The sequence below is a fragment of the Balaenoptera ricei genome, chromosome 2 (genome assembly GCF_028023285.1).
Source record: "Balaenoptera ricei isolate mBalRic1 chromosome 2, mBalRic1.hap2, whole genome shotgun sequence".
Classification (NCBI taxonomy): domain Eukaryota; kingdom Metazoa; phylum Chordata; class Mammalia; order Artiodactyla; family Balaenopteridae; genus Balaenoptera; species Balaenoptera ricei.
The window spans coordinates 73,010,456-73,022,835 of NC_082640.1; the positions used below are offsets into that span (position 1 = coordinate 73,010,456).

General features: G+C 45.1%; 2 protein-coding genes across 5 annotated transcripts in view; one reads left to right on the plus strand and one right to left on the minus strand.

The window, feature by feature from the left end:
• CA12 (carbonic anhydrase 12) overlaps positions 1–12,380 on the plus strand; it is a 60,507-nt gene that overhangs the window by 2,129 nt on the left and 45,998 nt on the right. For all 4 annotated transcript variants that reach the window (XM_059913085.1, XM_059913082.1, XM_059913084.1 and 1 more), the window contains exon 2: positions 5,840–5,860. In XM_059913085.1, coding sequence (XP_059769068.1) covers positions 5,840–5,860 — 21 coding nt within the window. The remainder of the gene's footprint in view (positions 1–5,839; positions 5,861–12,380) is intronic.
• APH1B (aph-1 homolog B, gamma-secretase subunit) overlaps positions 2,674–12,380 on the minus strand; it is a 110,484-nt gene continuing 100,777 nt past the window's right edge. The window contains exon 7 of the mRNA XM_059913088.1: positions 2,674–2,980. The gene's annotated coding sequence lies outside the window, so the exon portion shown is untranslated. The remainder of the gene's footprint in view (positions 2,981–12,380) is intronic.

Below are 12,380 nucleotides of genomic sequence, written 5' to 3' on the forward strand. Positions count from 1 at the left end.
GGCTTGCATCTTCCAGACATAACCTAGGAATTCTCAGTTGCTGCAGGGGAACATTTCAATGAACTCTGCAGAGCCCGCTTTGCCTGAGCCTGGTGTGGAGAGCTGGGCAGCCCTGGGCTGCATGGATGTGGGTTCTAGCACCCAGGACAGGAAGCAGGCAGGGCCCTGAACCCCTGACCCGAATCTCTGTAAACATCATTTCCTCCGAAGGCACCCAGGACATTCTCCTTGCCCAGTATAAGCTGGGTCTGCAGGTTCTAACAGGCATCCAGCTGGGCCTCCCAAGGCTCCGGATAGAACAGATGACCTTCTTGGAAAGGGAACAGTGCTCCCAGGAAGCTACTGAGGTGTAACCGCAGGGGCCTTTGCCTGGCCTGCCTGTGGGGTCAGTTTAATTCTGTGAAGACCCTTGCCCCTAAAGCTAAAGGTGGGAAACCAGGAGAGGACATTTCCAAAAAGCAAAGGGGCACACTTCCTCTATAAAGTCTTCCTGCCTTCAGTTCTGGCTGAACTGAATGAACCAGGCTGGGCCCTGACCTTCATCCAATAAGACCCCCTGACTCAGCCCACCCTCCCCTTCATTTTACCGTGCTTCTCCTCCCCAGACTCCAGCTTCTGAGCCCCTCCAGGCACGGCCCTTTATACCCAAAGCACCAAGTCCTGAGGGCCAAGCAGGTTCGCTCAGAGAAAGGAGGGCAGGAAAGATTGCTCTGATGCTGCTGCTTTCTAAGAACAACTCCCCAGTCCTGTGTCACCACCTGAGCCCTTACAGTCCCTGATGCACTCGATCACACTGGGCCCTGAGCTTACCAGAGTATTATGCTGATTCCTCATCTGAGGATGAGAGCTGCAACAACACGGAAACCACAGCTTAGCAAGCTTTGGGGAACATAGCAGAAGATGTAGGTTATTAAGGCCATGATTTGATTTTGGTGCAGGTGCAATTAAAATTTCTGGCCAAGGCAGGACTGCTCAGAGGTAGCAGATGTTTTTCCTGGTGGCCTCCAGGATCACCGAGTGGCCTATGTCTCTCAGGGAAGCAGTGAGGACAAACTTCCCCGTTCTTTGTGAGATTTTACAACCTGGGCCTCCAAGTGCTCTGCCTGGCTAAGTGGCAATCACCTGGCTTCCTTTGCCTCTGAAATCCATGATTCTATTTTAATAGAAGCCCTCAAACAGAACGCTGAGGGAAAATGTTCAGAAAAGAGGTTTGAAGTCTTCTGTAGCTTGGTTCCAAAGCCAAGCTGTTTTGTTCCTTTTCACTACTGTTTCAGTAAAAGGCTAGCAGTGAACTTGGGGGTCACGTACAAGTTTGGGTTCCCCACAGTTCTGGATGTCGTCAACCAATTGCTAATTCAGAGGAGGTTAATTTGGGGACTATTAACTCCCATCCGGTCCATAGTAAGTTTCAGGGGGTCTGTGGGGCCCTGTGTACTTTCGCCGTAAGCATCTTTGCTGCAAGCACTTTCGCTGCGTAACTAATTGACCCATAAGGCAATTTTGCTGTAGAAAATAAAATAATAAAAAGTAAAAGAGGGATATCAAGAGGGACATAATGAACAGAAATACAGTCAGAGATGTAGAAAACAAACTTATGGTTACCGGGGGGAAAGGAGAGGGGAGGGATAAATTGGGAGATTGGGATTAACATAATACACACTACTATATATAAAATAGATAACTAATAAGGACCTGCTGTATAGCACAGGGAACTCTACTCAATACTCTGTAATGACCTATATGGGAAAAGAATCTAAAAAAGAGTGCATATATGTATGTATAACTGATTCATTTTGCTGTACACCTGAAACTAACACACTGTAAATCAACTAAACTCCAATAAAAATTTTTTTTAAAAAGGACATAATGAAACATAAGAAATAAATAACAATTTAAAAGACTTTATTGCAAAATACAAAATATTTGAATACATTTAAAATGTGTGTAGATTCATGGCAATACTGTGCAAATAACTGATTTTATTTTGTGGCTTGTACCTAAGTATTCGTCTTCCAAGTCTGTCATTCATAGTATTTATACCTTTTTCTTTCTTTTGGTTTGTTGATTCATCTCCTCGTTCGGCAGTGCACTTTTTCGTTCTCGCTAACATTTCTTCCTTCATTAAGAGAGGTATCAGTTTCCAAATACAAGGGTGCATGTTTGTACCTGAGCTTTGTGTTGCACTGTGAAAGCCTCTACCCTGTGGTGTATTCTTGGCATCTTGTCACATCTCTAGTGACAGATGTTTCAAAGTTCTGTGGGAGATGTTGGCTCAACTCTGCACCTTCGAAGCCCTCAGCCTCTTTCTCCTCCAATGTAGTGTGTTTCAAAATAAGAAACCAACTCTTGGGGCAAATGATTGTCATCGGTCAGCTGGATAAAGGCATCAATAACATCACTAACTGGAAGAAATGCTAATGCATTTCAACCAGTGGAAACCAAACTGTCAATCCAAAACTGTCAACTAGTTATTTGATCTTTCACAGAAAAATTGTCTTAATGCCAATTAATTATGCAGCAGCGAAGATGTTTATGGCAAAGAAGCTTACAGTAAACAAAACAAAACAAACAAACAAACACCTAACATGGTTCTATTGACCTCCTGAAGTTAACTGTACATGAAATTTTCTGTGTCCAAGCTTATGGGCATTTTTAAAATTAATTTTTATTGGCGTATGGTTGCTTTACAATGTTGTGTTAGTGGGCATTTTTAACGAGGAAAGGTCCATAGTACTGATCAAATACTCTAAGGGGTCTGGACTCCCCCCTCTACCCCAAAGATTGGGAAGGAGACTCGAAGATTCTCTAAGTTCGTGGGAAGTGATGGGAAATGTGGAGATACGCTTCTTAGCAGGCACTGATCTTCCGCTTCACCTTGTGGACTTTCATTTTCTCATCTACAAAACGAGGTGTCGGGTTGCAGGTATGTGAAAGAGCCCTCAATCCGTCTCTTCCCAAGTGGGATGTCAACAAATAATGCCTAAACCAAAGCAAATCATGAAGGCACAACATGGGCATGTTTTATAGAGATGAGATAACACCAAAAGAAACATTTTAAAAGAATTCACAGTGGTTGCCATAGGGAGCAGGAAAGTGACTAGGGAGTGTCAGGGGACCAATATTTTTATTAAAAGCCTTATAGAGCCATCTGACTCTTTAAACCATGTACAAGTGTAATTTGAAAAAACTGCCAATTGAATTTGAAAATTAAAAAGACCGAGGCAAAGAATTGAAACAGAACAACAAAAAAAAATAGGACATTAAACCAGCTTACAAAGAAAAAACAAAATCCTCTTTTCGCTTTTTAAAACCACCACTGGCTTGAGTAGGAAATGCCCAGTGGTGATAAGTGACTACCAGTTGGTTGGTCAGGTAAGTTTTACTGCAAATCATTCCCAAGAGAGAAAGGAGATGTGAGTCTTCCTCTTGCATCAGTACCCTGGTGGGCCGAGAATCTCAGAGGCACTGGGAGAAGCTGGGAGGGAGGGACATAGGAGTTGAACAGCCCCCTCATTGTGATGTGTCCCGAGACACCCTGAGTCTCAGTTTGGGGTCTCGGGCTCCTCCTGGAGATGAAGAGGGAGGTGTGCCAACAGGGTAATGAGAGCGCAGCTCTGCAATGACTTTTTAAAAACTGAAGTATAGTTAATGTACAATACTGTCAGTTTCAGGTGTACAGCAAAGTGATTCAGTTATACATATACCTATATATTCTTTTTCAGATTCTTTTCCCTTATAGGTTATTACAAGATAGTTCCCTGCGTATAGCTCCCTGTGCTATACAGTAGGTCCTTGTTGGTTATCTATGCAACGACTTCTAAAAAAATTTTTATTTTATATTGGAGCAGAGTTGATTAAACAATGTTGTGTTAGTTTCAGGTGTACTATGCAATGACTTTTTAAAACTATGTTTTGTTGTCGGTACAAAGGGCTTTTATGAGTGAAGGGTGTGGAGTGGGAAGTGACAGGTGACTTTCGTTATATTCCTGGCAGGACCTCTCCTCCACATTGCCACTGCCCCTGGAATTCTAACTCAGATGAGGGTGGCAGCTTCCTCAAAGAAAAACGTTCCTTTGGGGATTAGTTTTCTCTTTATGTACTGAGGTGAACTCTTCTCCAGGCTGTGTTGTTAAGTGGGAAAAAGCAAGATGCAAAACAGGGTTTCCCGTATGTCAACATTTGTGTGCAAAAAAGCCGGGGGGGACAGAATACAGAGACCTGTGCGTGCAGTCACACTGTGCAAGTGTTCCCATCAGCTGGTGAAACTGACTAAGTCTAATGAAGCAGGAAGTTCGGGTGGCAGGAATCGCTTTCACTGTGTACCTTTTGGTGGCTTTTGAGTTTTGAGCCTTGTGACTTTATTACCCATTCAGGTGATGACATTTGGCTTCTCTAAGATATATGGGAGGCTTCTGATCAAGAAGCCCCCTCCCTAACCCCTGGGCCCTGCACAAAATCACTGCCTTGTGCTTTGTCTCCCCTGGGAGCACAGTTGCTCTGAGAAGCAGTTGTTCTGACACAGACTCTGAAAAAGCTTTTTGGTTTTTTTTTTCTAATTAAAAAAATTTTTTTTCTTACAGTTTCATTGAGATATACTTGACACACAGCACTGTATAAATTTAATATGTACGGTATAATGATATGACTTATATGCATCATGAAATGATGATCACAGTAAGTTTAGTGAGCACCCATCATCTCATATAGGTACAAAATTAAATAGAAAAAAATTTTTTCCTTCTGATGAGAACTCTTAGGACTCTCTTAACAATTTTCATATGTAACGTCCAGCCGTGTTAATTATATTTAGCATGTTGTACATCGCATCCCTAGTACTTATTTATCTTATAACTGGAAGTTAGTACCTTTTGGTCATCGTCATCCAACTCCCCCTGCCCTCACCCACTGCCTCTGGTAGCCACCAATAAGACCTCTTTTTCTATGAGTAAGTTTGTTTGTTTTTGAAGTACATTGACCTACAACACTATGTTAGTTCCTATTATACAACATAGTGATTTTTTTCTATACATTTAAAATATGTCACCATCCAAGGATATCAGTTACTGACTATATTCCCCACACTGTACATTTCATATCAGTGACTCATTTATTTTGCAACTGGAAGCTTGTACCTCTTCATCTCCATCACCTATTTCTATCCTCCCTCCATGCACCCCTCCTCTGGAAACCACCTATTCTCTGTATCTCTGTTTCTTGTGTTACGTTTGTTCATTTGTTTGGATTTTTAGATTCCACATGTACGTGAAATCATACAGTATTTGTCTTTCTCTGACTTATTTCACTTAGCATAATACTCTCTAGGTCCATCCATGTTGTCACAAATGGCAAGATTTAATTTTTTTTTATGGTTGGGTAATATTCCATATATATATCTATGGAATAGATATATATATATATATATCTCACATGTTCTTTATCCATTCACCTATTAATGGCCACTTGGGTTGCTTCCATATCTTGACTATTGTAAATAATGCTGCAATGAACATAGGGGCGCATATATCTTTCCTAATTAGTGTTTTTGTTTTCTTTGGATAAATATCCAGGAGTGGAATTGCTGGATCATATGGCAGTTCTGTTCTTGATTTTTTTGAGCAAGCTATATATCCATACTGTTCTCCATAGTGGCTGCACCAATTTACATTCCCACCAACAGTGCATAAGGGCTCCCTTTTCTCCACGTTGAAAAAGTTTGAAGTTCTGGGCATCCACCTCCTTTTAATTTCACCCATTTAAAAATAAAATCTGTCATGTCTTCTCTAACTTGTTCAAGCTCAGTTGTGCTTACTTGCTTTTTTTTTTTTTTTCTTCTTTGCAGGATCCACGTGGACCTATATAGGTAAGTAGAGATCTTAAATACTTTTTTGACGAGATGAATGTATTTAATGAGAAAGTCAGAAACTTCTTGACCTGTAGAGATTATTTTGGGGGGTTGGGGAGAGCAGTTCTGGTATTGTTAAAAGAGGGCACAACGTCCTCTCTAAAGACTTGCTCCACACAGGTCTCAGACAGCTCTTTCTCCAAGGAGCTGAGCCTGCTTTGCGCATTTGAACTGCGAGTCACAGAGTAACGCTTTCAGATTCCTGCAAACCGCCCAGGTGAAGGTGCCCAGGTTACCTTCAGACTGCAAGGGCCCTAGGCAGGAGAGTGCCCTTCTCCTCTGTAGGACATTTATTCTACAGTAAACAAAGAATAAAGGGCTCCTTTCTGAAAGTTAGGCTCAGGCCCGAGAACTTAAGCTGCCAGTAGGTCTAGAATTAACTTCTCGTTGCCATGTTTGTAAGCAAGCAGTGGGCCAAGCAGTGATGGTCAGTCCTTAGTGAAAGAGGAATGCTTGTCTTAAATGGAGAGACAGGGACATCAAGTCTGCAAAAAGGTTTCGAGATAAGCAGCTTGAAATCGGCTTAGCTCATGTATTGCAATGAATGGGAAATTTGGTCATCAGCTGGAGTGGGGATGGGGGTCAAGCTCTAGGGTCCACTGGCGAGCACAGGAATGTTAATAATGTCTTGTTTGGGACTGAGTGACGAGGGATATGCAAGAGAGATTGTTATGGGGAGCAGGAGGGTGGAACTGGCCTCGTTGGCACAGGAGGGGTGATGACAGGCAGGGAAGTTGATTACTACAGAGGAAGCAGAATCCAGAGAAAGATCTGACTTGGATTTGCTAGTTAGCCTTTGGATGTTTGTTAGCCCAAGAGGCATAGAAAAGTCCCTAAGCTAATCAACCAGCTACCTCCAGGCCAAGGTCTCCTTGGCTCTAGCATTGCATGGCTCCACTGCTACTAACATCCCTTACGTACTTCTTATGGGCAAGGCATGTTGCTAAGTGGGTGGGTAATTAGAAGCATAGGCTGTGGTCTGTAGATGGGAATTACTTAAAGCTCACAATTCAAAGCAGAATATAATAGGTAATAATAGCAGATAACAAGTAAACGATTCAGTGCTCTGATGGTTCAGAGGAGGACAAGAGTGCTAGGGCTAGATGGTCAAGGAAGGCTTCCTGGAGGAAGAGGGTTTTCAACCGGACCTTGGAGGATGGGGAGGATTCAGTACGATGGGAAGGAAGTGCTATTGGCCAAGTCGATGATGGTATCACGTGAATGGAGGCAAGAAAGAGCAAGATGGCATTTGAGGGAAAACATGTAGAGAAGTCGTTACAGGGGAGGGATGGACTCTAAGGTCAGAAAGATAGGTTGGGTCATGTATTAAAAGACTGCAGCAGAAAAAAAAAAAAAAAAAAAAAAGACTGCAGCAGGTCTATAAGTAAGGATGCTGGCCCATCTCCCATCTGCAAGCTATGTTGTTAAATGGAAAAAGCCAGGTATAGTATGTATATGTGGCACCATGTGTGTACAATGTAACTGTGTGTTTGCACAGAATTTTTCTGGAAGGATTCAGGAGAAACTGAAACAGTAATGGCCCCTAGAAAGGAGTACTGAGGGACTAGGGGTCAGCTCTGGGAGGGAAGAGTTACTTTTCATTGTCTGTAAAGTTTGAATGTTTATCCTATGCTTGCCTTACCAAAAAATGCAAAATAAAACAAAATATTAAAAAAATTTTTTTCAAGAATATTTAGCTAATACTTTAAATTATCGCAAAATACAGAGAGAAAAACATGAGACACAACAGGCCTTTTTTCCCCCAAAAACACTAACATTGTGCAACAGGAAGGCATTGTTGCTGTTGTAAAGGCCTATATTAGACTTTCTACTGATGGCACCAACCACAGGGTTACTGTGAGGATCAAATGGTGAGATCCATGTGAAACGGGCTAGCATAGTATTGATACTTGTTCTATAGTAAGCACCCAATAAAAGTAGACTATGACTATTATTATCAAGATACATTGTTTTCTTGGAATAGATTTTTACTCCTCTCAAAAATAGTAATAGTTTTGTATCTACACGTTTTATTAATATGAGAAGGCAATTTGACGCCTGTGTATCTCATCATCATTTTTTGGAGTTGAATGTTATTTCCCTCACTACCACAAATAAAAGCTTCACGTATGTCCACCTTTTGGTAACATGTTGTTAAAGCTATAATGGTTGCATTGTGTCAGCAGTATTCTATTATATTGAGAGTGTTGTATGGACTTCTCTAAGGTGAATATATTTCATTAATAAATATTGTTCTAAATTAAAAGAAAACAAACAGGGGCAGCATGGAGGGGGAGGCCAGGCTCTTCCCACTTTGTCCCACAGATGGAGGGGCAGGGCAGGGGTAATTTGCCTTTTAAGGAGAGTAGGGGGTGGTAGGTGGTGGAAGAGGAAGGATGGGAGGGAGGCCGGAAGGTGTCTGGCCTTTGAAGGAACCCCATTCTGTGTCTTAGCGTCCAGTTTACAGTGGCGGCAGGAAGAGGGAAGGGTAGGGCAAGAGACCTGACAAAGGAGGAATCGGTGGAGTCTGGGCATCAGGGCCCCTTGGGCAGGTTCAGTGTGTGGGAGGAGACAGGAGGAGTGTAGGCACGGAAAGAAGGCGGGACTCAAGTTCTGGACCTGATCCCATATGGTCTGGAGGAAGCACGTGGGCCCTCGGGGTCTTGCTTTCTCCCCATCTGTGACCTGGGGAAGGGGTTGTCCAGATCAGTGTTCCTCAAGCTATGGCTTGGGCTCACCTGCATCAGAATCACCTGGAATGCCTTCCAGATATACAGATTTCTGAGCTGCAGCCTGGACCTGGGGGAGGGAGGGAACCTGAAAAACTTGTCTATTTCAGGTGATTCTTATGCACTCTGTTAGAGAACCTCTGACCAGATGGTTCCCAAGGCCTTTCTAGCCTGAGTCAGAGGTAACTTGCCCCACACCTCTTCTACTGGCTTCCCAGGTGGAGTGGAGACACAAGTCCCGTCTCCCCAGGGCTCCCTTCGTCTGCGGGACAGCCCCCCTGGGCAGGGCAAGGAAGTTACACAGAACAGAGACACACGGTGTCAAGAAGGTATTGGAGGAAAATCTTACTGCCACTTAGGCATGACACAGTGCTCCCCAAGAGAGGGCCTTTCTGTCCAGCCATACCGACCAATCCAGAAGCATTTCTTCCTGACCGTTAGCGCTGGCCAGCCCTCTGTCCCTCCTGCGTACAGGTAGAGCAGCTCTTTGCTGAGGAAGCAGAGGGCAGAGTCTAAAGATGCATGGCATGCCTGGGGGTGGGCACAGAGGCAAACCTGGGTTTTTATCAGTGAAATGAGCACACGCGATGTGGAGTCAGGTCGGGGGGGCCAGTGAAGGAGGCAAACAGGTCCAGGCTGGCAGCTGGCACTTGTGCTTGGAGTCACACAAGTAAACAGAGAGCCTGGCATAGGAGAGGGGAGAATGGTTTCCAAACAATACAGGCTGCACCGAATGGGGCAAGTCCAACCCAAGGCCACGTGCTGGTTTTCCCAGGGCGCAGACCTCAGCTACTTTTCACATAGATGCCTCTGAGTCATCCTGCTCCGCGGGCCTCTCGCTTCCAGGAACACATGATAGGACTTCTAGAAGCACATGGAAAGAGAACTCGAGCCCCATCCCCCCTCCACACTGAGTCACCAGGCTAACCTCCCGGACGGCCCCCTGCAGACAGGAGGACCATCTGGCAGCCAGGATGGAGCCAACCCTGCCCCTGAGTGCTCCTCCTGGGGGGCTGGAGCAGCAGCTGGGTACGTGTTGGCATGTGCTGGGTCAGCACCCTACCCCCTGCAATCAGCCCCAATTCAGTCCTGCTGAGCCACCAACTCTGAAATAGAGGGCAACTGCAAGTCAGGCTGACACGTGAGAGAAGGCTGAACTCCAGTCTGCTCAAGTGCATCTATGCTGTTAGAAGGCAGGATAGCGGGTGCCCTTGGGGTGCAGAGGTGACTGGAAGGAGGGGATACTGGTCACGTTTCGTTCCTTGACATGGGTGCTGTGTTCAGTTTGTGAAAATCCATCAAGCTGTTCACTTATGATACGTGCACTTTTCTGTATGTATATTATATTCAATAAAAGAGTTAAAAAATTCCAGCTGGCTGGGAGAGTCATCCTTACCCCAGTAGATTTTTCAGCCCTCCCACAAGAAACAACCAAAAAACCCTCAGCGTGTTCAAAATAACAGAGCAACCAAAAGGAATGACTGTATTGAAACTAATGACCCAAGAACGCATCATGTGAGCAGAGAACAGAGGTGGGGCTCCATCCCAGAGGATGCCAGACACTGCTCTGGTGCTCCTCCAATGTGAGCTAGTTCAGAAACAGACAAATACCACTGTTCATCATTTGGGAGAAATAAGACAAACCTTCATGGGAGATGAGATGTAAGGGGAAGAGCAAGCCAAACGCCCCCTCCTGGCAGGTGAACGAGTCCCACTTCTCCCCAAGTCAGGGCCCCGCAAGGCATCCACCAGATCAGCCCCTCCATCCCAGATCGGGGACTCTGGAAAGATGGCAGCTTAGCCTGGGGGTGCCGGGCGCCGGGCTCGTAAGCCCTCCTGCCCAGCTTCTCGGTCCCGGGCTCTGGCAGGACTCCCTGTGACCACTGCCACCGCATTCCTTAACTGCTCTCCTTTCTCCCAGACAATAGAGGCTCTGTCTTAAAGAATTTCCTTTGGGAATTAGGAAGGGATCCTCCATTGGGGTGAACCTCATTGGTTCTCCAGGCTCCCACCTCCACCCCCCTTCTGTCCTGAATCTGCTGGAATATTAAGTTACTATAAACAAACTATCTCTGGGGTTCGGGACATCCTTCCCAAGCTAGAACAAGACATGAAACACATGCAAGGAAGCTAGGAAGCTTTACTTTGGCAGTAGGCAAAGGCACCGTGTGACCTTCACACTCAAAGGCAGTATAAAAAACAGATTAAGTTAGAGCTAAAGGGAGAACTTAAAACAGCAGTTAGGGAGCATGTGCAATTAATAGGCTGATTTTATTAAGGAGAACTGTCGTCTTTACCAAAGGTAGAGGCCTGGCCAACTCACAATACCCCAGTGACTTCTCCCCCGCTCCCACTGCCATCCTGAGGATGAAGGACAAGAGGCACAAAGCACTCTTCCGGGAAAGAGGGAGAGAGAACAAAAAAGGCCAGAACATGTTTTTCATACCAGGGAACTGAATCCCTAACCCCTGTGTCTTGGGGATTTCCCTTGAGGCTTAGCAATCCAACCCGCTGTGATTTATTAAATCTGTAGTGTAGTTCCAGTTACTTCTAATTGAAGTTGTAACATCCAGGGTCCGCCTGGATGTGGTGTGGTCTACCCACTCGTCATGATTTCTCATCTTTCCTGAGTTGCAGAATTGAGGTTTGTGTGTTCTGGAGGATCTTGGCCTGTAGCTGCCCAAATGCCTGCATTTTCGTGTTCACAGCTGGCCTTACCAGCTGGGTGAAAAGATAGGGAAGCTAGCATTTGTTCCTAAAGGCGGGTGTAGTGTTATGGGGGGCGAGGGACGGGTGAGACAGAAAACCAGGAGGAAGAAGTGGAAAGTGTACAAAGCCCAGAACCAGGCAGACCTCCTGGAAATAGCAGCTAGGCCACTTTCTGGATGAATGGCCTTAGGAAAGTAACAACCTCTCTGGACCTCGGTTTTCTCAGCTACAAAATGCGAGCAGGAATAGCATCTACCTCAGTGGCACCAGGATGGGCAGCACCAACATCACCGGGGGCTCGGGATGCCCTTCCCAAACACTCAGAACTACAAGCGAAACTCATGGGGGGAGCCTGGGAGGAAAAACACAAACCCTTCACCTCCTGTTCTTTTAGCAGCAAGAAAAGCACCATATATGACTGTGTTAGAAATGCAAATTCTCGGGCCCATCCCAGATTTACCTCCAAATCAAAATCTCTGGGGCTGGGCCCAGCAGTCTGCTTTAACAAGCCCATCAGGTGATTCTGATACACACTCAAGTTTGAGAACCTCTGCTTTGCTTCAGAGTCATGGCAAGGATTAAATAAGATAATACACAGAAACAGGCTCGCAGTGCCTGGCGAATAGTGAGCACGTGTAGCTAATCATCTTCTTTCCCTTCACTTTACAGAGTGATGGTGGAATTCTATTAGCTAATAGATGGGAAAATGCCTGGTAAACTCCACAATACCAAACAAACCTGAGTTTTGTTAGAAAGGATCTACTTCTTCGTGCTTTTCTGAATTGCCTGAGTTTTTAACAGTGAGGAGGTATTCTTTTTATATTCTGAACAAACAGAAGGAGTTTCCCTTGTGAGAAAAAAAGTGATTGAGCAAAAAACCCCAAGGGCACCAAGCCCTTGTCCCACGGGCCTCACAGGCCAGAAAGTTCTTCCCAGCCTTGTCCTTCAGACCAGGGGTTGAGTTGGAGCTCATCACCCTGGCACTTCCCTGGCATCTAGGGACCAGATATCTGGTTCCACAGCCGTGGCCACCTCAGCCG